Source organism: Manacus candei, unplaced genomic scaffold, assembly GCF_025592945.1.
Source record: "Manacus candei isolate 608988 ecotype Guabito, Panama unplaced genomic scaffold, ASM2559294v1 h1tg000094l, whole genome shotgun sequence".
NCBI lineage: Eukaryota > Metazoa > Chordata > Aves > Passeriformes > Pipridae > Manacus > Manacus candei.
The window spans coordinates 3,032,851-3,058,480 of record NW_026138142.1 but is presented as its reverse complement, the minus strand read 5'-3'; the positions used below and the strand labels follow the sequence as shown (position 1 = coordinate 3,058,480).

Genomic DNA, 25,630 nt, shown 5'->3' with positions numbered 1-25,630 from the left:
ACATTGACAAACGAGTGGCTTTTGCCTTCAAAGTGAAAATGTTTCTAAAAAATTCTGGGGTTTTTCAACAGGGATTTTAAACTGAAATTTGTCATTCTTTACACTGGAGAAGCAGGTCTGGACTTTCTCTTTCCTTCCCTTTTTTTTTTTTAACTTAGCTTTAAATTAGTTGTCTCCCCACAGAATCTCTCTTCTGGGTAACAGAGAAAGAGCAAGAAGAACAGAGACATAAAGCCAGGATAGGGTAAGTACCACTCTTGTCCTTTCTCTTATGAGGGAGGACAAACAAGGTGTGGCAATGGCTTCACACTTCTCATTTTTTAAATTCAAACCAGTATCTAATTCTGAATCATGTTTCTACAAGGCTTTTCGTAAGGACAGGACAAGAAGGAACGGCTTCAAAGTGACAGAGGGAAGGTTTGGATTAGACATTAGGAAGAAATTCTTCCCTGTGAGGGTGGTGAGGCCCTGGCACAGGTTGCCAAGAGAAGCTGGGGCTGCCCCATCCCTGGAAGTGCTCAAGGCCAGGTTGGATGGGGCTTGGAGCAACCTGGGATAGTGGAAGGTGTCCCTGCCCATGGCAGGGGGTGGAACTGGATGATCTCTAGTGTCTCTTCCAACCCAAATTCTGTGATTCTAGCATGTTTGCAAGGACAATCTCTAAATTCACAAATATTCCCCCCCATCTCCTTTTATTTTATTCTTTTTAAAGCACCATTTCAACCATCCCTGAAAAGTTTCGGGTCAACTTGCGTAAATGCTGCAAATGTGCAAGTAAAATGCTCAGCTTCAACCAGGACTTTTCCAAGATCTCTTCTCATTTCTTGGGTCACCAGGTCAAGAAGCCATTTCAGGAGATAAATTTAGGCTCCTCTGTAATCTGCCTCTTCAGGTGAACGGAAGAAGACAATTCAAGCTCAATTAGCTCCACGTGTTAATTGACACTGACAGTCCTGTGAGGCAGAACCTGGCCTTGTTCTCCAGTCTGCTGAGCTTTCTCTTCAGCACAATTAAAGCAAAGGAGCAGAAACCCCTGCAGTTGCTGGAACTGCTACTGCCCGACAAAATGGCTTGCAGACCACTTTGAAATTGGTTCTGTGGTCAGTGTTCATTCTTGGGGCTCCCACACTTATCACCTGCTCATGTGAGACAACAGCACTGATGTGATTATTCAATAAAACAGAGAGAGTCCAGCCAAGTGATCCTAATTTCTAAAATGATGAGTTCTCTTTAGGAGAAAGTTCTTATCTATAGAGGTAATCACAATCATTATGTACCCCTAGAACTACAAATAATTCCCACCTTAAAAAAGTTTCCCTCAGCACTACAGAGCATCTGATACACAACTATTCCAGCAGGAGAGGGAGAAGGTGCAAGTAATCCAGGTCACTGATTAGAAAAGCAATATACTCGGGCTCTGTCTGAAACAGAAAATTCCTTGGGAGAACAGCTACAGGGAATGAAGATAGTCTGCATAGAAATACAAGGCAGCTGTGGAAAGAGGCTCCATCCAGAACACGACCCACCAGCTCACAATGACACTAAGAAGAGAATTTGTCCAACTTTGGCACTATTAAAATAAAATAAAAAAAAATATTTAGAAAGCAATCCAGCCAGACCATCTCAGAGATGTCTCCCACTCTTGCCATTCCTGGTAGTCCCAAACAAAATTAACAGGCTGTAGAAAATTACTTGCTTCAGGGGAATCCAGTTCTTACCCATCTTTCCATCTACATCAGGCCTCCATTCCACCGGTCCCAGACACTTGTACCTTATCCTCCACTCTCAAGCATCCACCCTGTAACAAACACAGAGGTTACAGATTAATTTTGACATGTCAGTGGAGTCACTGTACAGGACTAATTTTCACAAAGCCTTTCTGACCCTCACCTGGTCTGGAGGAAAGAGGAGAGCCATTTATTTAGGAACTGAGACCAGGAGTCTGCCCTCCCCTACACACCCCAAAGGTAACACACTACAAACCTGGAACCTTAATGGTTTTAAAATCTTGGAGTAAACAACTTATACTTGTGCCATAGGCCTCCTTTCCATAAGCGCAGAACATTTTTAATATATTATATTTTAAATGTATTTTTACATTATTAATGTAACCTTAAAGTAATACCATCTTTATCACACCACATTCCACAGAATCCCTATGGAATAAGACTCACTTGGGGAACAGACTGACAGCAGGACATGGAAAGACAACCCAAGAAGTAGCCTGAATCAAAGCAGAAACCTAAATTTAGGCCTTCCAAACACCAGCCAAGGTTCCTCAAGGTTGGACCCCCTTTCCTCTGATCACATGGGAAAAAAGCTGAATCTAGGCAGCTCTCAGCAGCACTGTATGCCCCATACATCCCTCATGGCAGGCATGTCCCTAGGAGCCCTTCCAGAGTTTCTGCCTTTTATCTGTCCAATGCAGGAATGGGTTCAGTTACCTGCCACACTGCACTTAGCCAAACCTCTGCACCCAATAAGGCTTGGGGTTTTTTTTGGTCACCGAGAAAGTAAAGGAGACCTGAGCATGCAGGAGCCAGTCCTGCTCCCTAGTGAAAAAAACCCTTATTTTAGACTGAATGAAAGCAAAACCCACCTAAAGGTGGGCACCTTTTAAGACAGAAAACATCATCAAAGTCCACTTCAGCTGCCTGGTAGATCCTCAGATTTCCTGGTCACAAACCTGTGTGGCAGCAGAAGAAAAATGGAGAGACATCTCAAGTACCTCAGCAGACTTGCAGAGGGAGTAAGACATTCCTGTCCCACAGTTACTGCAGGCTGCCCCAAAGCCAATGAGAGCCACGTGCTCCAGGACACCCACACGGATTGTGGAGTGTCACGCGTGACACACTGGTCAGAAACGGCAGGAAAAGGCACTTTGAGGATCTCCCAGCTCGGCCAAATCAATCCAAACACAGCAACAAATCCGAGGTGAACTGGGAATGATCGCAAGTGCAGATTAAAACGATTCTCTGCAGCCCTGGCGCCTCGGCGCTGGCAAGCAGGGGGATATTTATCCAGCCTATTTTGAGAGAGACGAGCAGGAAGGGAAAGCGATAAGGGAGCAGCAGAGGCGGAGATGTTGTGTGCTGTTGTTCCTTCTGCTGCTGCAGTTTCCTCTCAGGACAGCACCATTCAGCCTAAGAACCCACAGCCACTCTGCTCTGTCCATTTGCCAAACAACAGAGGAGGCAAGGAAGTAACCAAAAGGCTTGAAAGGCTAAAAATCCTGTCTTGAGGAGGAACTGGTCAATCTATGCAGCGCTGAATCAAGAGAGAGCAGAAAACCAGCAAGAAAGCAGGGTTAAAAACTCCATATGATTATAACAAGAGCAGGAAACGGCCCAAATCTTCACTCTTGCTTTCAAAATTGATGCGACACTTCCAGCAATTAAGCTTTGTGCAGAGTTTGCACTGAGGGCCGTAGGCAGACAGCAGATTAGCTGTAAATTCCTGGGATAGCCCAGGTTAACTCTCCTATCAATGCAGTAGATTTTTCTAATGGCTTTCTGGAGACCTTCCAGACCTTTCCAATCCATATCTAGTCACAAAAACATGCCCCTGCAGGAACTGTGCAAACGAACCCTGGAAAAAACAGGTGACCTTTCCATCCAGCAGAGCCCTACCCTGTGCTGTTCTCCATCACCTCTGCCACAGCAAACCCCTGAGACCCCACTGCCCAGCTCTCGTGAGCAAACCAGCCCCTGCACACAGGGCAGGAAATCTCCATGGATACACGAGAGAAAAAAAGGTTTTCTGTTTTAGCAGATCTCTTCAATCCTGAGCACGGCCAGCCTTCAAATTGGACTGCAAACACTGGTGATTTCCATGGCTTCCCAAAAATACATACCAGCAGCTTCCTGTTACAGAAGGACAAATTCCTGTTTCTAGTACAAATTCTGTCCTTTTATTATCTCTCTTAAAATAACAGAGGGGGAGGAAAAAAATAAGTGGGGGGGAAAAAAGGAAAAATCTTTTTCCTACTCCAATGCAGTTCCAAGAAACTCCCCCCTTCTCCTCCCACTAAGCTCTCTGATCAGAGCCTTCAAGTGTTGGCAATTTGCAACACAAACCAGTGAGCATCTGGGCTCCCACCTGCCACTGCACTGCTCCCACAGCTCACAGAACCGCTGTACATCTACTCCAAATCTCCACTGCCAATCTCCCTGGCAGGCACATCCTGCCTGGGTAAGCAGGTCCTACACAAATGCCTCCTACCAAGCAATGAGAGAGCTCAGCAACCTGTTGGTTCCCAGGGATGTTGAGGTGATGTTCTTGTCGTGTTCCAGGTTTGTGCCGTGCACTCGAGAGACTTTGCCTGCTCCTGTCTGCTCAGGAAACTGCTGGAAGTTACTGAACCTGCAGGAATCTCAGCACAGGTGCTGCCATCTAAAAGCAGCTTTGGTTTGAATGAGCTGAGCTCAATTCTGCAGGCAAAGTGGCTCAACTTTATTACAGCCACATGAGTGCAGGTTGTGAGTTATCTACGTGAGAGCTGCGTGCAAGGTTATTAATCCACTTTGAAAAGTAATCCCAGTTCTTCCCTTTTCTTCCCGTACTCCTGGCTGGGAATGGATTAAGCAAGACTGAGCTCAAGGGAGACAACGGTTCAGCTAGGACGTGTCTGTATGACGTGCAGTCACACATGACTCCTGCCTCTGTGCATCTAAGTTGCAGAAAGCAAAGGAGAGGAAGAGAGGATGGAGAAGTGATTTCCCCCCCCCCCCCCGGATGTAAGGGAGGACAAAAAAGGGACTAGAAGATTTACTGGGAGGAATAATGTAGGATGCGGGGTTAGGAAAGCACTGGAGTCACCTGCAGTGTGCTATTGATTTGAAGTGGGATTTACAGTATCACCTGCCCCCAAAAGGGCTCATCTTACCCCACAGAGGCCCAGCATCCAACATAAAACGTGGATTCTAAGTCATGATGTCTTGCCACTACTGCAGCACAAGCAAGTGGCATCTACCTATGTCATTTATCACCCCCAGGCTTCCAGGGAAAGCAGCACCTACTTATTCCTGCCTCAGCACCACTTAACACTTCGGTTTGAAGGTGTAGGGACACACCACTGTAAAAAAAAAATAATAATAAGCCACAGTTGCCCCTGAAATAGGGCTCAGCTGGAAAGCTACTGAAACTAGCATTGCTAAAATTGGGACTTTCCTTGTTTTTTCAAGCAGCAGGGAACATGTTGGGCTCAGAGAGTTTAACAAGCAAGAGTCAAGCGGAAAAAATCTCTCCTTTTTAAGAGTTGACCACATTAACTTTCAGCAAGTTTCCGGGAGTCCTGCCAGAGCGCTGGAGTTTTGTATACTACGGAACTGTTAAAAATATTATTGTAAATGTTATTTTCAAAAAAAGCTTCAGAGGCCAGGGCTGGGGTAGTGTTAAAAACAACAGCAAAGCAAATGAGATTGTTCTAATGGCGAGAATACAAATGTTATGTGTGTGCTGATAGCTCAGTCGGCCTGCAGGCTTGGCAAAGAGGGATTCAAATGCAAAGGGAGAGCAGTTGGAATATTACAGGTTTTCACTAATCACCCCAACCTCATCCTTATGGTTTTCTACAGACAATATAGAACATTTGACCTTCTGTTCATAGAACTGCCCTGGATCCACATTTTGGGGATACACAATAGAATAGCTACATTTTGGTGCCACTTCAGACACATAAGACCCTGCTCTCACGGAATTTTCTGGTCGGGTTTTCCAAAGGATGCACCATATGGGAACAGTCAAAAAGCAGACTTTTAAGACTATACACCTATGTAGATGTGGCACTTAAGGACTTGTTTTGGTGGTGGACTTGGTAGTGCTGAGTTAATGATCTTGGTGATCTTACAGGTCTTTTCCAGATTCTGTGATTCCATTGTTAATGGGCATGCAACAGGTGTGTCTCCATGCCAGGTTTGCAGGTGCATCTCCCAAGAGGGCTCAAGGGACAAACTTCATGAGCCAAGAAGAGGAGAAAAAAGCCTTTCCTGAGCCTGCACTGATCAGGCTGCTAAGCAAGAAGTGACACACATAGACCAGCACAGCTCGCTGAAGGAGCCAGCCAGTGCCCTGGGAATTACATCCCATGAAACCCAATGAACAATTCTATAAGAATACCCATCAGTCGAGGTTTCTTCTCTCCATTTTTGTGTGCTACACCCCAAAACTGCTTAAGAAACTTTTCCACAACATACGTTGCTGTTAGAAGAGGTATGTGTTTAAGAGCCATGGTGCAGGATTCAGGATACCTTCAGTCAGTGACCCAGCCAGTGCAGCTGCACTCAACAGCTGCCTCTGGAGAAATATCTCCTGAGCCATACTCTTGACTTCAGCACAATGTGTACACAGAATAAGAGCTTTAAAACCTGCCTGACTCCTGCTGTTAACTTCCACTGCAGCCCTCTAAAACAGTCATTGAGATCTTAAATCCTCTCCTTTCCCAAATGACTTTGTAAATTAAATGTTCCAGACAGCATACTCTAGTAAGATATTATGGAATGGTTTGGGTTGGAAAGGACCTTAAAGCACATTACTTTTCAACCCCCTGCCAAGGGCAGGGACACCTTCCACTAGCCCAGGTTGCTCCAAGCTCTGTCCAACCTGGCCTTGGACACTTCCAGGGATGGGGCAACCACAGCTTCTCTGGGCAACCTGTGCCAGGAGTCTCACCACCCTCACAGGGAAGAATTTCTTCCTAACATCTAATCTAAATCTCTCCTCCTTCAGTTAAGGGCCATTCCTCCCTGGCCTATCACTCCATGCCCTTGTAACAAGTCAGTCTCCAGCTCTCTTGTAGCCTCTTTAGGTACTGGTATTTTTCTCAGTTAGTTCATTTACTTGCTTTACAGGAATATTCCTTTTACCAAAGCCAGTGAAGTAATCAGTAATTTATACTGACATATAAGATAGCTTTGATTTTTCCATACAGATCTCAAAATTGTGGAAACACATACAAACAAAAAAGCAAATCACTGATTAGAAAGTACTGTTCTATCAGCAAAGGTCAGATAACACAGTCAGATTTATTTTACATATATCTATACATATAAAAATATAAATATACACGATACAAGTCAAATCAGGCTCTGAAGTGACAAACTCTGAAGGATCCTCATCTCCTGCAACCCTTTACGTTCATCTCCCCAGATGAAGCTGAACCAGGATTATTTAAGCACACAGCCCTGCCTGTGAGGATGAAGGTCTGTAGCTAGAGGAGCGCACTGCTCTGCATAATTTTCCCTTTTACAGGGCAAAGTCCTGTCCTCAGATAGTTCTCTGTGAACTTATAAATCACAGGGAAACCTTGATGTCAGTTACACCAACAGAAACCCTCTGATTCCAATGAACATTCCCCTCTAAGTGAGCACAGCAAAGGGGAAGGTGCATTTCTACATATAATATAAAAGCCAATGCAGAAGAATGTTGTAATTTCTTCCTCCTGTGGTATTTCATGGCCTTATTTTTGTCTTTCTCCTAAAATGACCGAGGACTTTGTGGGAGGGAAATTGAAACAAAACAGTGTATTTGGAAAAGTGATGCTTCAGGCCATTTTCTTTTATGTTCCTGGGGGGGGGAAAGAAAAAAAGAAAAAAAAAACAGGAAGAAGAAGAAGCAAAAACCAAAAAGGAGGAATAGACAGTAAAACCTTCAGATTAAATAAGCCCTCAGAAAAGTATTTGTCTCAGAGTAAAATCTTCACTGGGAAAAGCAATTGGGAGAAAAGCATCTATGCAGCACAGATCTGGCATCAGAAATGAAGAGTCTCCATGAACGAAGCTTTACACCAAAGAGCTGCAAAGCACACGTTGTGCAACAGAGAACCTGGCCTGAGAGCCAGAATCTGCAACAGGGACTGGGATGCCCAGTTCTCCATGAGGATAATGGCAGGGGAAAACCATCCCTGTCTCTGTAGTTTTAACCTCTAAGTATCAAATGCATTGCAAACTCTATGGCCAGTCTAACACGCTCTAAACAGGAATTTTAACACAAAGTGACCAAGCTTTGGAGTGGGAAGGAGGGAGGTCCATCCCATGCCCTAGGTGGGCAGCATGGCATCGGGGCAGAATCAGGGCTTTGAAGCCGCTGTGCCATCTTCCACTCTCGCTCACCTTCTCGCTGACCCACTTTTCTCTCACTTGCAACATCCCGCTGGCAACACACAGGGTACCACTTGCTCCTCCTGTGAGTACCCACCAGCCCCTGTGCAGCAGCGCTCCCTCTCAGCTGGCTGGGATCGATAGTCCCTCTCACAGCCCTCCCCCTGCACAGCTTCCTCTCTAACGAGCCGCAGCCTCACCCCCGCGGCCTGTCTGGATTTGATTGATCACAACGAGACTTTCGGATCGACTGTGAAGCCAAGGACTGAGGGCTAATTGACCACTTTCTGCTCTCTCAGCAGCTACCTGCTTATTTTGCTCCTTCCTCGTGGGCGAGAAGCTCAACCTCCACAGCACACGGGGAGAGCAGGACAGGAGGATTGGCCCCCAAGAGCCACTGCAGAATTTGGCAGGTCCTCTCCTTGCTCGTGCCACTTCTGCCATGCAATTCTGGACTGAGCCGAGACCAGAGGGAGAAAGCAGAGCTCAGCGAGTGCTTAGTGGCAAGAGGAGATTAAAAGACATGCTGTGATTTTGGGCAGAAGGACCACGTTTCTGCACAGCTCCAGGACTCTGCTCTCAGTCTCCGTGCTGTCAGTGGGCTGGTGATGGGGTTACAAAACAAACATGTGGGGCAGCTTTCACAGAGGCTTTGTTCTCCCTGTCCTCTTGACTTGTAGTATCACATGAACCCAAGTACACCTGCCCTCATGATAAAAAAAATGAGCCATCAACAGTGCAGGAACTGGACTGGGCAGCACAGGGCCACACACTCACCCAGGTCTGCAGAGCACACGTACTGCCCTGAGCTCAAAGTGCTCAGGACCTGACAGGTCTGCCCTGCCCCCCCTGCCAGCCCTTCCCCATCCAATCCTCACACAGCTGTGGTTCTGCACTGCTTGCTCCAGTGCACACAAGGCAGCTTCTTCTGGAGAAGAAATGTGGAGTTGCCCAAGCTGTGCCCCCCACAGCCATCACCTAAGAGTGACCTGCTCCCCTGGTACAAGGCAGAAGGTCATGGCTGCTTGTAGTGGTTTGGATCTTGTAGTGGTTAGGTTGAGATGGGGAAGGGGACTAGGACTAGGGGTTTGGATTTTGGGGCTATCTCAAACCATGACACTGCTGTATGGACTCCACTTCATCCTCCAAGCCTGGTGGAGGGAAGAAAAGATGATGACACGGAGGAAAAGGCAGATCTTGCCCCTAAACCCAAAGCTGAGGGCCTTGCAGAACTCGAGACTGAGAGCATGACAGCTCACCAAGGCAAAGAGCAGTCTGCAAGGGAGGCAGTGTGGTGAGTAATTTCCTCTCCTATGGTGTCCAGCCTGGTGTGGTGCAACGGAAAGCCACAGGCAGCAGAAAGCTGTGGGCCTTTTGTCCATGTTGGAGAAAGTCTGACCTGAAGACTTTCAGAAGAGAGAAGCCCATCACCCTTGAGGCTGTGGACTGACCCTGCACCATGAAGGCAGCAGCACAACACCTCTGAACTGGCAGAGCAGCTGCTCAGCTGCTCCGAAATCAGGTCACTTATTAGGCACAGTGGGGAAACAGTCAACTAGGTTTAGAAGAAAGCTCTGGAGAAATACAGTTCAACTCAATATTGATTCCCACGGCTCCGTTACAGACAGACAGAATTAATTTCCAGGATGGAAAGGAACATATGCCTGCATATCAAAACAAAATACAGAAGCCTTTCCAGTTCCCCGGCTGCATTTCAATGGAAACCAGAAGGCTGTCACGATGGAAAGATTTCAGTTTTCTAATTAATCCTCCCTGCTGAGAGTTTAATGCCGCTAATTGATGAGGAGAGGCGGTGTCCAGACAGCACTTGCAATTCCTTTTTACATCTTTAGACCAAATTTTCTCTAAATTAAATAATAATAAGGCAGATTTGCTCCCTGCATGCACTGTGCTCTGCTCCAACTCCCTCCTCCCTAGAAGATGTCTGGTTGAGGGAAGGGAGGCAAAGCCCATGTCAGAGCTCTTTACAAGTGTTGGAAGTTTTCCTGGAAAACATCATCTCTGATACTGTCACTTCCACAGAAGATGCCAAGAGAAAGACCATTGGTGCCAGGGACACTGCCTGTACCGTGAAACACCCAGCCTCTACCCTCCTTGGATATGGGAAAGAGCTTCTCCCAGTTCAACAGAGCCATCACTCAGCCAAGAGATGTCCCATAACACCTCCAGAAAACCACACAAAATGTACTGCAGTGTCAGGAAATGGATCATCAGGCCCCACAGCAGAGCCCCAGGGGCCCAACAAGGTGCCAGCACCAGCAAGAAGATTTTGCTGGTGCAGAGCAGGCTTGGCTGCTCACCTGCACCACAGAATGGTTCTGGTCTTTAATCCTAAATACTGATCTCACACGACCAGGAGACACCTTTGGAGACAGCAAAGTGATCCTAAGTGCAAAAGCCAACACAGTCTCAATATGAGAAGGCAGTTCAGCACATTCCAGCATAGGAAATGTGCTGTGTTGAGCACATGCTCTAGTTCTTCCCTGAATTAGTTAAGGACAGAATTTGTCCCTTTACCCTCAACATTCAGTGATTTCAATCCAGGAGGTGATAAGTGCTCTGAGCTGCAAATCAAGTTGGGAAATGCGAAATAAAAAACAATCCATGTGCACGAGAGGCTGTGCTATGGTTACCAAGCAGCAATAAACGAAGCAATGTTGATGGTCCCCAAGCTCTGGCCTGAAACTCCAGCCCTGCTCTGTTTGTCATGGCAATAGCATTTCCACCTGCACCTTTCTGACACGTCCTCTGGGAGTCTTCACACACCACTGTCATAGATCATGGCCAAGGGAGCCCGGGCCAGCTGTGCAGATGTGCAGCTGGCTGACCTCTCCTTACCAAAAAGGCTTCTATTATTTTTTTTCCCCCCTATTATTAGTTTTCAAGCCACCTACTCCATCATAAATATAAAGTAAAATTAGCCTATTCCTAGAACGCTAAAAAAAGACGAGCTGATGCCTGCACAAACTGAATCCCAGCAAGTCAACGGGAAGGCTCCAAGCACGCCAGGAATGTCGAGTCCAGAGCTTTTGGCCCCTTTCCTACAAAATCCCACTGCTGCAAGCAACCTGTGCACTTGCAGGTCGAGTCACGGGCGTGCAGAGTCCCTCACCTGCACAACCTGCCTGCTGCTCCTCCACGGAACCCCGAGCAAACTACTCCTGTCTGCCCAACAGCCTATTAATAAATATGCACCAGGGAGAAAAGCTGCATGCCAGCAGGGAGGTGGACCAGATGATCTAATAGGACCTTTTCCATCTCTTAACTTTTATGCTTAGTCACAGGACAAATATCTCCCACGTTGTGAAGGAAGACGCTGGCTTTGCTTGCCCCTGCTTGTGATGGGAGAGTGTTGCCCTCTGAAGACATTTCGTTTTCCAGCTGTTCACAGAATGGTTGGCGTTGAAAGGGACCTCAGGAGATCTTCTAGTCCAATCCCCCTGCTAAAGGAGGTTCATCTAGAGCAGGTTGCACAGGATCATGTCCATGCAAGTTTTGAATAACTCCAGAGAGAGCTAACAGGACTTACCCAGCAGAGTTAAACAAGAGGACTTGCATTTGCTTGGTTTTCGGCCTCAGTGAGCTCCAAGGCACCCAAGCAAGTCCCCGAATTCCTGTCCCAGCAGCCACAAGCAGTACAGGAACCCCATTTCTGTATTATGAGAGTATTTGTGCTTCTCTGAGCGCTCAAGCCTGACCCTGTCCAAGGTGGAAAGGCACTTCATTTACTTTTGCAGGAAGCAGGTTGGCAAGAGAACAGACAGCAAACACCTCCTCCATCAACCTTCTAAGTCAAGCCTCCTGTGACAGACTGTCAGAAAACAGCTCAAAAAAACCCCAACCACCCCAGAAAGGGAAATAAAAGGAACCAAAGGATCTGGGGAGAATAGACTCCCGTGCAGCTTAGGTATTTATGTTTACATGGAAATCTGCATTGGCACTGATTCATACCATAGCAGCAGCCAGGCCCTCTTCTGGTTTTAAAAATGCCTGAGAACTGCAAGGCTTCCACAAGAGACCATCCCCACATATAACCTAAAGAGAAACTGAAAGCCCCAAGATTAGGAGTCTGCAAACTTCACCAAGTAAGGAAAAAATATTTCACCACACAAATCATAAAAATAGACCCCACACTATGAAAAAGAAAACCCAAAACCCAAACAAAAAGCCACACAATCTAAATATCTCTTGCATCAAAGGATAGGAAAAGCAATGCTGAAAAGGGAGTTGGGGGTAGAAGATTTTACTTCATTTTCTAGTTCAGCTGCTGGACACAGGATGACAGCACTGCCAAGTCTCACAAGTTTCAGTGTTTTTCATAAGAACCTGGTTCATGGAGTCACATGATTACATCAGAATCCACACTTCCCTTATTTTTTTCTTAAAAAGAAGTACTTGTAGATGTCAAAAGTTGAAGAAACGTAAGTATGAAGCCTGAAATGCTCAAACCAGAAGAAATGGAAACATCTATTTTAAGAGAAATAAATCACTATTTTTGGAAGAAAGAATGTGATCTAGGATTCTTTTTCCCTGATACTATACACTGGAAACCTTAGACTTGACAGGGAATTACTTGATTTTGGGAGCTGGAGGGTTGTTTCAACACCTCCATCTGTAAGTTACCAATGAGAAAATACAGCTTTCATAGCAACACCTGCCTAAAAATCAGGCAGCCCCTTTGATGGCCTGATGCTGGCCTCCCTAGTCAAAGAGCATTATGCATTGGGGGACAATATCAAGGCATAGCAGTTAAAAAAATAATAATAATAGAGTAGAACAGCTTTTCAAATTTTGCCTGCACTTTTTTCACCCAGCATGAAGCAGGGTAAAGCCATGGAAGTCAGCTGTGCCAGCTCATCTGCTGGCACCCCCTGCTCACCAAAACTACCAGATCTGCAGTTGCTGGTGGATCTTGCCCAGCAGAAATAGCTTATGGTAAAAATTTGTCTATGAATAAGGACTTGAGCTTCTGAAGAGGTCTGTGTTGGCTCTCACACAGCTCATCCCGTGCTGTTGCTGAGCTCTGGGGCACCATGTAGTGACACCACTACAGGCACCTGAGCTGCAGTTACCTACCATTTAAAGGAATAATAAACTTTGGCCCCACGTTCAAATATTCACAAGCGCCACAAAGAGGAGGAGACTTCAGGTCACATTTATTTCCCATGTTTACATGGAACAAAACTATTAAGATCTACAAGACTTGGATCTGGGGTGTGCTATGCTCTGCATTGAACACACTATATCCATGGAAAAAGAGGGTAAACACTACACTTGTGATTAAACCAGAGGTCTTAGCCCATTCTGCCCGAAGATAACTAACAAAGATGCAGAGGAATTCAGAGGAGGAGAAGAACACGAAGGGCCCGAGAAGCTGTGGCGCACACAGCAGCTTCTGGCTCAGGGTACTTGCACAGGCAGCAGCCCCAGAGCCAAGCCCAGAGGGTAGCATCCATCACCCTTGACTGGAGCTCAACTGAGCCATTCCTCGAGCTCCAAGGATTTGCCTTTCATCAGTTTTCCATCAGAGGCAGCAGCAAGTCCCTGCTCCCGCTCGCAGGGCGCGCACGGGGGCAGAGAAAGGAAACCTCACTGCTCCCGCTGGCAAACGTCTGTGGGTTTCTGCATTATCTCATCTCCGAGATTACAAGGAAGTGAGCACAAACCTGTTCAGTCACATTGTTCCCGCTCACTCCTGGCCAAGGGCCGGGCCATTACGCTGCTGTGTTCCTGCTGTTCCCAGGACGGGTCTGCTGCTCCTCTGCAGCCCTCGGGTAGTTCCAACCCCTTCCCGCAGCACACAGGACACAGCTCCTGCCTGCCCTGGTTGCAGAAACCACAGCCAAGCACCAGCAGAGATCATGCACAGCATTAGAGGTCAGTCCACAGCTATCAAGTTGCTGACCTCAGCTACCACTGCTGCGCACAGTGTGTAACACACCTACCCCTCGCTCCTCCTGCCACCTGCAAGGGATGGGCACATCAAACCCACCGCTCCACAAACCTCCCTACCCAAACAACTCCCTTCTGCCTACCCAGGATTTGCCCTCCCTTCTCTCTGTCCGCTCTCAGGTGCCTGCAAAGTGTGGCTGGACTTGGGGAAAATACCACGGGGGCTGCTGCAACCTGGCTGCAGAGGTGGCAAAACACCTGGGGACCCCCTGCCCTCTCGAGCTGTCACAGGTGCCCTGATTGTCCTCTGGTTAATGCTAATCTTGCTGCATTTGGTTCTCAGGGATGTGAGTGCTGCTGCCTTTGGACTGCACAGAAAAAAAAACCAGAAAGTGAATCAAGGGTCTACAAATAAATAAATATTTTTTAAAAATAAATAAATCAGATTAACCAAACACTAAAACACCCCTTGTTAAGACTCTGCCTTGATACATCACTGCAGAATCACAGTCCCCTTTTTGAGCAAATGTGATCAACAACAACAACAAAAAAAGATGCAATAATGGGTTTGTTTGCACAATTTTATCTGCACCTTTATTCCCCCAAAAGGATTTGCTTTAAAAGAAAAATACCACCCATAATGTTTCTATCCTTGTTTATTTCAGAGGAGAAACACAGCTCTGTAATGCTATTGTACCTTTCCCCTTCTTGCAGCAAACCCCAAGGAAATGAGACATGCTAAGAAAACTAAACAGACATGGAAGTTACAGGTCCTTTTTTTTTCACCCCCTTTTTTAAATGAAGTAAGTATATTCTTAGCAGAGTTCTAAAAACCAGATCACACATACAAAGAAACGAGTTTGGAAATCCCCCTCCCTCCACCCCCACTGCTATTTGCTAAGGAAACCAGATGCCCAAACCCAGCCAAAAAATGATCTCAGCCATTCTTAAGAGAGCCTACAGTGCATTTTCATGAGTCATGGAAAGCAACAACTCGTTGCTTTGGTAATGCAAGGTAAGCAACTGGTCGCCCATCCCCAACCAGACTTGCAGCAGTAAGTCAAAGAGCAGGCCGTGTCTTGACAGATTACGTCAGACACAGCCCCAAAATAGAGCCCCACGGCAGGAGGTTTTGTAGGAAATGCCACAAAGCATGTCCTATGAAAGCATTCAGTGGCCAGGATCCCCCATGGCCTTGATCCAGGGGTGTTTATCAGTGTTCCACTTCCCAGCCCGTGCTCTCGGAGCAGGCAGAGATGCTACAGGCAGCAAATGGAGAGGGAAGTGACAGACAGGGGCAGGGACTAGCAAGAAAGCAAGTGCCTTTATCCATGCTTTTCCCACAGACCAGGGCAGATAGGAAACCTTCTGCCCACCAGCCCCAAAAACAACATTGGGGCAAGAATTGCAGGATGCTTCATCTACCAGGCCCTTTCCAACCATTCCAGCAAACACATGGGACTTGATGCTTACATGGACACAGGTGAATGACACATGTACCTAAGCTTTCAAAAGGCCCTGACCAAACTGCTTGCTTTGTAAAAATATGTATTATATAGATCATTTCCCCACCATCTTCTTTGGGTGAAGGAGACTCCTGCAATGGCACCACTCAAAGCCCTTGGTGATGCTCCTCAACATGGCCATGAAGATGGTTGTGTTCCGTGATGCTGCCTAGAGCCCTTCAATCACAGCCGTCCAAGGGTTTGGAAATCCAGCCCAAGACAGGTAAGAGAGGTGAGAGATCCTTTCTGACACATCCCATGTTCTTCCACAAATACCTCCCACCATCATCACCTCTGGTGACTCCCACAGCAAGACACACAGTCGTTGCTGCATGAGAAGCTCCCACGAGGTGAGGCACCAAAACTGCACCTCTCTGGCAATGCAGAGAGGTACAAAAGACAAATCAGTTTCCCAAGTAATTATGAACCAGGTAATGGAAGTCTTGTTCCATCTCAACCAAGTCCCCAACAGCTCTGGGTCTCCGTGACAGTCCAGGATGAAAGTGCAGTGTGCCAGACCACCTCCCTGGGACACCCCAGCTGTCCTCCTGAAAGGGAAGTTCTCCAGCACAGGATTTCCCAGACAAAGACCAAGACTGGAACCAGCTCATCCCCAGCTTCATCTGTCTTCATCCAGAGATGAAAGCAGTTACAATCTTCAGCACAGTTACAATCTTCTTTTTGTGCTGGGTCCAAAAGCCAGTTGTGAAAACACACATCCTCACCCCTTAGAGCCCCATCTCAACACTGACCAGGCACACACCAGATGTTAGTCACTCCTGTAATGCTGTAGGTGAATTTGAGAAGTATTGCAATGATTAAACAAACATTTTCTCTCTTTTTCTTGAGTCATCAGCCAGGTAACACAGTGACACACATCGTGCACATCTTTAACATCACAATACCTTGGGAAGAGCACCAGAAAGCACTCCCAACCCAAACAAAAATAGGTAAGACCAGTCATGGTTCCCCAAATCCTCCATTTGAGCCAAGCAAGATGATGCCAAGCCAGTCTTCAGACACAGACAAACAGCAAGAGCAGCAAAACTACACCTTTCCCTAACCTTTTCTCTCTGGCACAGCACAGCTCAGGAACAGCTCAACAACATTCAGAGCTGGACCTTGACCCTTTCAATAAAACCAGTAATGCAATAAGCTCAGCACAGCTCAATAGTTTCTGTTTATCTCTTTTACTTTCTACCAGCACCATCCAAAGAGAAATAACTGAAATATCTTGCATATTTCTCTAATGACTCTTACTACTCAGCACCAGCACTGGGGGGACTAAGACCAAGGACCAGCAAATGCATTCCACTGGTTTATTAACCCTGGTTTCCCAAAAACTACTGTCCAAGAAGGAAGCCAGCAGAAGGATTGCAGCACAGGGATCAGTGCCTGTAGTTCTGTGCTGAAAGGCAAACAGAAGGCATCAAGGCTGCAGTGTGAGCATCTTACATAAGCAAGGAAAGTTTTCCAGAAGCTTGGCCCAGCCTGAGATCTTTACTGAAGGATGCTTCATCCAGCAAAACAAGCCCTGCTCCACAGCTCCACACTACATCAGTGCACTGATCAATCTCAACAGAAGGAAGCCCAAAATCTCTGATATCTGATTTTCATCATTTACACACTCAAACCGCTCTGCCCCACAGTCCAGTCCACAGACCTCCCTCCAGCCACTCACTCCCACAGAGTTAGCACCCTGCTAGAGATAAGACTATTATCAGCCCCTATCAGCATCACCCAGCTACAGATAACACTGTTATCAGATGCCCTTTGCAACGACCCAGCATACAAAAAAGGGACAGTTCCCTCCAGGTAGTGATTGATCAATGAAAAGGTGAGAGGCTGAAAGGAAGAGGGTATTTAAAAGAGGGTTTCTTTTCATGCACACTCATCTCTCCTTCAGTTCACCTTCACCACCAGTGATAACAGGCCTCACTTTATTACACTTTTCCCCCAAGCCATTTCACCTGAACAAACCTTCTTTATCAAAGCACTGCCTCATGTAGGGGATGTCCCGACCCTTAAATCTGTATCAGAGGCAAGATATCCCTGTTATCAAGAGCTGGTGAGAGCCAGACGTGCCCATTAATTACCCTGTATCCACCATCCTTCTGCAGGGTCCTCATGCCTCGAGATAGAGCATCCCTGTTGCACCTTGCAGAGCAAAAGGTGCAGACAGTCCACTGGGAACAGATTAAGCATCTGCTTAACTCTTTGAGGTTCTTATTTATGGAGAGCACTTCACTATTTCCAGTTCACAACTGGACTATGACAATCTGACTTCTGCTCAAGGACAATAAACCCAAAGAGGTTGCAGCTCATAAGCACTGAGCAAATCCAAGTAACCCACCATCCTCATCATGATGGGCTTCCATGTACATTCATAGAGCAGTTCAATTGAAAGGGATCTACGACAATCATCTAGTCCAGCTGCCTGACCAGACCACAGGACTGAAGGGCAAGGACAACCTCAAAAAAGACAGACTTCAACAGATACACCAAAGCAGCAGCATCTTCCTCAGAACCTCTGCACCAAGAGCAGCAGCAGCAGAACCTGTAGCACAAGACAGGGTTCACTTTTACACACAGTGTTTGGCCTAACCACAGTCACGTGCAAAGTTTTCAATATTCCCTTGGGGATTTAGGGGCACTTGGAAGCCGCTGTGCAAGAAACACTTGCACGTGGACAAGACAAACACAACCACTCCAGGACAGTCCTGGTAGTACAGGAGCACTCAAAAGCATTGCAGGGGCCACACGCACCTTTCAGTACCAATGGATTTAAGACATTCCTACATCCCTTGCAAAGGCTGTTTATCTCACTAATTATTCTTCCCAAAGCAATTGTACAAAGTCTTTTCTCCCTCTGAATCACCCAGCTATCAAATCAGATGAGTTTTTGTTACTTCAGCACACAAGCTGCTGCTCACAGTAGGTTTGCAGAGCGCCTCTGATCCACCCACCGAGGGCTATTTTTTCAAGCAATTTGGTGTTTAATCACTACCTGAGCACTTGAGCCATCCTCCCACCCCCCACCAAGGACCTGCCCCTCACACATGTTGTTTACACAGTGGCCCAGGCAGTAGTTGGCCAGCTCCTTCCAGGATCTGTCCCGGGCTGCTGGGCACGGCACACACTGCCAACAGGACTTTGTCCCATGGAGCTTCCACCATGAGCCAGGGTTTGGCTCAGCTCCACCCTGGTTCATTGCTGTTACAGCTTGTTCTCCCTGGGCTGCCCCAAATCATCTTGGGAGAGTGGGGAGTATAAAATCAGGGAAGATTTCACAGAAATGACAATTAGTTCTGCATAACATGGTGGTCAGCCTGGGTTTTAACTCAGGAGAGCAGGACAGGCTCCAGCCTACCACAGATTCTCATTAAATTCTGAGCCCCTTGGTCTCCACTAATATTTGTATTAGGATCCTCCAAGACACAAGAAAAGTGTTTGGGGAATGCACTTGGGAGCAGAATCCTCTTTTTTCAACAGTGCCCCCACCCCAGTCCCTGAGATGGGGACGTAGGGCAAAGAGCTGCAAGGGTCCCCACCAAGGACCATGCTAATGCTGCATCTTCCACCATCGTGGCCTTCCTGGCCCAAACCCTGTGGCTCCAGGGATAGCTCCTGGAGCAACAGCCCAAGCACTGAAACAAAGCAGGGAGCCACATACTCCCAGTGTGCAGCCCCAGAACTCTTCTCTAGCCCCACTACAGCATTCTTCTCTTGCTCTTAGAGCCCATGCAACAGGTCTTCTGCCAGGAGTAGCTCCCAAGGGGCTTTGAAGAGGAAGACATCAATTTTTAAGGGAGATCTTTGCTTTTAATTTCTTGTGTCCATTAACTGGGACAGACTAATTGAATCTTGGAATCATTAAGGTTGGAAAAGATCATCATATCCAACCATTAACTCAGCACTGCCAAGTCCACCACTAAACCATGTCCCCCATCTGCATGCTTCCTGAACACCTCCGGGGATGGTGATTCCACCACTTCCCTGGGCAGCCTGTTCCAATGCAGGACCACCCTTTGAGTTGGATACCAGCAGCATTTCAGTGACTAACGGGAAGATTACTCGGCCAGACCAGATCAGGACTGCAGGGATAGACAGAAAACAAACAAAAATGCCCACATGTCCATGCTCACATACACCTTCACAGACAGAAAACCACTTGTCTTGTCCATTTGATGCTCACCACAGCACTGACCACATCAGATGAAGGTTCATGCCATGCGGGATATGGGGGTAAGCCCACGGAGACAGCGTGTTTCAGGCACAACTGAGATGACATTCACCACCTCTGCACCTCACACTTCACTCAGCAAAGGCAGAAAAGGTGCTGGAAAGAAATGCTGAACTGACCTGGCCTGCAGGGATGGGGAACTGCTCCCCGAAGGGACTCACCAAAACCACTTGGTCACCCATTTCCCCTTCTGGAGTTTAAACAGGAAAATAAATAAAGTCTGGGGACTGGGGGTGAACCTGCCCAGCTCAGGATCAGTGGGCCATTTATAGCCCCCTTTTTCTATAAAGTGTCTGATGACAAAAAAAAAAAAAGTTGAATTCCATATTCCACCACTTATGGCTCCACACTGCATTTTCCATCTCCCTGGTGCACAGCTGACATTCTGCACATTTCTGTGCACACTGTGCTTGGCCTGTGCCCTGAGTAGAGAAGGGAGTGGAAGTGACTGAGCCCAGCAGCCTCCTGCTACCATCAGGCATCAGGGAGCACCAGTCCCACCACCTGCAGCTCCTCGCTGGGGGAGCCGGGCTGCAAAGGGCTTGGCCACCTCCCATGAAAGGCTGGCACATGGGATATGTGTCCCTTTCCTGTGCTGAGTCTCAGGATCTAAAGAGTCCAGAGATTTGTAGAGAGAGAAATTGCCTTTCCTTAAGCCAGACAAACTGCACAGGCTGAACTGTAGTTGAATATCTCTTTTTTTCCCCTGTTCTTCCAGATGATGCCCTCCATCAGGAGGGCCAAGGTGCACTCAGGGCAATCACTCCCTGCTTTCTTCTATGTGTGGACAGGTTTGTACACTCCAAAGACAGCCTGTGCTACCTGAGCAGTCTAATAAAAGATATCCCTTCTAACAGCAAACCCTGACTCACTTCCCTCCAGCCTCGACCAGCAGGTCTACAACAGCAGGGCCAGATCCACCAGAACAGAAGATCCTGCCAGCTCTCACGCTCGTTCCCACGTCCATCTGGGGAGAGCAGGGCTGGAAGCACATCCCTTTCCATGCTGCAGCAACACACTCCATCCCACGGCTCTGCCAGGGAGCCAGACACACCGTGTGATCCTCGCCGGCATCTTCCCAGTGGGAACATTCAGAAAGCATCAAGTCCAAGCTGCAGGCTGAAATCCCGAAGCATCATAAAGCAACAGGAACGTTTCAGGAGGGATGGAGCCGCTCCTCTGGCTGCTGCAGTCGCTGGCTCTTCACGCCGGAGTCGCTTCGTCTGGATGAAAATCCAGACCACGTCTCTCTGCATGAGCACACTTCCCTCATAGGCTCTAACAGCCTCCAAAAAAAGAAATGCATCACCCATCAGCACACATTGACAGGGCAGAGCTGTGGGTTCCTGATGGAGATTAAGAACCCATGGAAAAAACTGCAGCACCAAAACCCGTTCACAGAAGGGAGGTATAAAAGATCCTTTAAATCCACATCCCACCAGGCTGGCAGCCCATCCAGCCTCACGTCCTGCCTCCAACAGAGGAGCTTTTACAAGCTGCAAAACCTTCCCAGGGCAAAGGCTGTGCCCAGGCCTGGAGGTCTGCTCTGATCTGCAGGAGCCCTGAGAAACCTTGAACCTCCATTCATAACTGATGTCAAATTAGGGGTTCTGCAAACTGGACCATCTGACACAGGTATCACAAGACACAGGTAGCCACAGGCAAGCCCCCAAATGCAACTGATCTCATGCACACCTGAGGAACTGCTTCCAAGAGCTGCACTCTGTGCACAAATCCTGCACGGAGCTACATCAAACTGCACGTACCAGACTGGAAATAAATTCATAAGGTGGCATAGAAAGAAATTCCCCCCAGCCACTCACTCTCACCAAAGAAGTGAAAGAGCTCGACCCTGGAAATCCCTGGGATCACTTAAATCCTGCACAAATCCCAAGTCTCCAAATCCCAAGTGAGCCCTGTGTTTTTGGTCCACGCACCAGCAACACATGCAGACTCTGCATCGAACCGGGATCAGGTCTGCTTCCAAAAACCACTGGATTACAAGACAGGAATTAAAGAGGACGATAAAAACAGCAGCCGAGGGGGAAGCCGATCTCCAAACTGAGCAAATCCTCCCAGAGCATCCTCCTGACTCGTGGTACCGCTCCCCACGACAGCCGCTGGCTGAGTCCAGGTGGAAATCCAGCTTTCTAGCTCCGCCGGCCACTCGCCCCAAGCGGGGTTTCCCTCGCCTACAGGGGTCCGTGCCCGCCGCAGAGCCTTCCTCCCCACGCTCATCCCATCCTCACCGCTCCGGGCAGACGGTGCGGGGAGAGCTCTGCTGGACAGTGAGGGCTCTCCGGGAACCCCCGCGCCTCCCTGGTGTGGTCGAGACGCTTCCCAAGGAAGCGAGACCCAAGTGATCGCCGCCAGAAACTGCTGGCTCCAGAGGTTAACGCATCCCGGGAACGGATATCGGGGTCTAATCCCGGCGTTCGCTGTCAGCAGCTGCAGCTGGGACAGGCTTCCAGGAAACAACCTGGGAAAACCAGTGACCCGAGCGCACCAGCACAAGGCGGGGGGTTGCGGGGAGCTCCGGGGAAGGTCAATCCCTTAATCCTTCCATCCGCACCCACGGACACGGCTCCCGGCGCCCTCCTCTTGGAGAGCCGCTCCATCCCCTGCGAGCCCCAAACCCAGCCGGAGGGACAACCCTCCACTTGCGAGACTAGAAAGGAAGGAAGAAAAAGCCACGGAAGCCAGTCCCGGCTGCAAAAACTCTCGGCCACCGCTGCAGACAGCGTAAAATAATTAAAAACCGAAACTCTCCGGGCAGGCGGGCGCGGGGACCCGGCGGGAAGGGGGGGCTGCGGGCGGACTCACCGGTGCGGCGGCGGGGTCACTGTGCCATGCCCGCACACCGGGGGCTTGTCACCGCCGTGGGTCCCGGCGCCTGGCTCGGCTGGGAACAGCTCAGCTGGGCTCGGCTCCGCTCGGCTGGAGCCGGGCTGGGGCGGCGCACAAAAGCGGGAGGAAGCGGTGACGCGCGGGGCGGCCGCGGCCAATGGGACGGGGATGGGCACGGGGGGCGGACCGAGCGGGGCCACCGGGGGGGTCGGGCCGGGCCCCGGCACTGGGGGGCGACAGCGGGGCGGCTCCGACCCCCGGGGCAGTTCCGAACCCCGGGGCAGTTCCGAACCCCCGGGGCAGTTCCGAACCCCCGGGGCAGTTCCGAGCCCCCGGGACAGCTGCAACCCCCGTGCGGGATGATGCTCTGCCCCGCAGGGCATCGCTTGGGCTTCTTTTGGCCCCGCAGGTCGCAGTCGGCCGCGATGAGACTCGTGGGGCAGCTCCGACCCCCGGGGCAGTTCCGATCCCCCGGGCAGCACCAGCCCCCGGGCGGACTCGCCTCCTGGATGATGCCCTGTCCCGCAGCCCTGCTCGGTCCCCTGGGGCTTCCCTGGGCCCCCACAGGTCATATCAGCCACGGTGAGACTCGTGGGGCAGTTTCGACCCCCGGGGCAGTTACGACCCCCCGGGTGACACCCCCTCCTGCAGCCCTGATGGTCCCGGTGGGGCTTCCCCTTTGGCCCCGCAGGTCGGATCAGCCCCCACTCCCACCCTGTGAGACACCGTGGGATCCCCCCCCAGGGTTTGCTTTCAAGAAGGATGGAATGTGGCCTCTGCACTCCAGCTGGGGGTCTCTGGGACCTCCTGAAAGCTCCTGAAAAGAGCGAGCTGTCCCACGTAGGGCTAACTTGAAAAAGCAGGAGATGATGAGAAACAGCGCTGAAAGCCCCAGATTCTGGAATGGGGCTTCATCAGCTGGAGTGCTGGTGAACCTGGTGAAGCCACTTGCTGCAGCAGTGTGGCTTTCTGCAGGGCCCAGCTTTCTCCATGTGGCCAGGATGTGAAGGAATTGCTCTCTGATAACTTGGTTTGGTTTTGTCTCTTCTGGGGGAATTGAAGCAAAATCGAGCCACAGTGAAGACCAAAGGGCAGAGGCTTTTGACTGTTCCCATGTCACAGCTTGCTCTTCAGAACAGCTCAGGGATCCTTGGGCAGCTCCCTGGGGAAGTAGAGAAGCCTCTGGGCTGCTCCAATTTACACCCACCTGTCCCAAGCCTCTGTTGTGTGTCCAAGTCCCTTTGGGCTCAACTTCCCATACGGAGAGAGCCAACAGTGGCATAAAAGCAAAATTCACCCCTAAATAAGGGCCAAAAAAGCCTGAAAAACAGATGGAAGTGGGAGCTGAGTTATGTACCAGATATCCCTCAGACTGGTGGGAAAGAGGGAAAATTCATGCAGACAATGGAAAAAGTAAGTAAGAATATTTCTCTGATTATTTCCTTGTTTCCCCATTTAGTAAATGAGGAAGAGGAACAAAGTCAATTCAAGATTTTGGTGGGGGAGAGAAAAAAATGGGCTGGATCCTAAAACCAGCCCCATTCCACTCAAGTTTTTAAGGGGTTGCTGCTGCAAGAAAGTTTGAGCCATTGCCTATAAAGGCAATAGAAACCCCAACCAGGGACCCCTCCTGAGAGATTCAGATCTCACATCCTCGTATACAATCGCGTGACCTATTAATAAAATCCATAGAAACGGATTCTGTATATACCAAATAACTGCAGATGGCTCCAGCCCAAACCGCTCCGGGTTCCCTCACTCCATAAATGATTTTACTAGGGCCAGTTGTGATCTTGATGTAATTGAATAGGTTTCACTCTTTTCTCTCTCCCTCCCCCTCCCCAGAATATTTGTGCAGCTTACGGAGAGACGTCCAGGGGGACTGAGCTGGTTGCTGGAAGGAACCTCTGACTCCAGCTTGCCTCATCCATTTGGGAAGCGGCGTAAGTCTAGCCTAAGCCACCTGGCTTTGGGAAGGAGGTTGCTTTTCTCTGCACCTTCCCCCTAACTCTTAACAGCTTTTAATAAAATTCTGGTAACTTGGCACATTTGAAATGTTGGCTGCTGCCCATCGGGTATGTATGTAATGAATTCCTGTGCTGCAGATGCCTTTCTGAAATAAATTACATGTGTTTACCTTGGGAACCAGGCACAGGACCCCAGGACTTCAGGTTCAAGTATTATAAGGCACTAAGTGACAAGCAGCTCCTTTAAAACCACTTGGTTTTAATGGGAATTGGTCAGTCACACACCAATTACTCTGAAAGCTGTAATTCTTCCAAGCAGCTCCTCTTTTCTGAGCGTGTTTGGTGCCCCAGGTATCCCACTACGGGGATTTCAGTTCTAGGGTGTTCCTGAACAATATGAGGATCATCACGCTGTGTAAAGGCTCTTTCCACTGATGTCAACAGCTCCCTGCCGATGGGCGTGCTGAGGATCTGCCCCCGGATTCTGCCTACTCGAGTTGCTCTTAAAAACATTCACGAAGCCTGGAAGAAGGATGGACAGAGGTGTGTGGCTCTGCACGTAGTTTCAGGTGTTCTCCTACCAATGCTGGCTGACAGCCTTTGGCACGTGTCTGGAGAGAAGTGAACACCTGCTCGGGGGTGCACAGTGCAGAGCAGTGGTAACCCAGCGTGTTGCAGGCAGTGCTTGTAGTGGCTCTGCGCGGTGAAATAAAATAGATGTGGGCTGTCCTCTGTCCCTGAGGACAACAGGTGGGGCACACCTTGTACCCACAGAGCCAAACTCTCCCTTCTTTTCCAAAACAGTGTCCAAACTGCCAGTAGGAGCCATTCTTTGCTGCATGCTGTCCTGTGCTGTGCTGGTGCACGTGCCAGGCGGCGAGACGAAAACCGGGTCACGCAGAAAACCCACAGATGTGGGCTCTGATTCTTCTTAGTTGATGTTGGGTGGATATGAAGGCCTATATCATCCTGATAGTATCTTCAGTGAAAAGTCTGATGGCACAATAGTGAGCTATAAGAAAAGCTGATGGTTCATCCACAGACCAAGAACTTTGCAAA

General features: G+C 48.8%; 1 protein-coding gene across 3 annotated transcripts in view; it reads right to left on the bottom strand.

Annotated features, from left to right (window-relative positions):
* LOC127461074 (mitogen-activated protein kinase kinase kinase 3-like) overlaps positions 1-22,696 on the bottom strand; it is a 78,957-nt gene extending 56,261 nt beyond the window's left edge. For 2 of the 3 annotated variants that reach the window (XM_051768361.1, XM_051768363.1), the window contains exons 1-2: positions 22,581-22,696; positions 1,719-1,798 (exon numbers count right to left, since the gene is read on the bottom strand). In XM_051768361.1, coding sequence (XP_051624321.1) covers positions 1,719-1,722 — 4 coding nt within the window. In that variant the 5' untranslated portion in view covers positions 1,723-1,798; positions 22,581-22,696. Of the gene's footprint in view, positions 1-1,718; positions 1,799-2,599; positions 2,647-22,580 lie in introns of those variants that run through there. The other variant, XM_051768362.1, reaches the window with a different exon arrangement.
* Between the last annotated feature and the right edge of the window lie 2,934 nt (positions 22,697-25,630).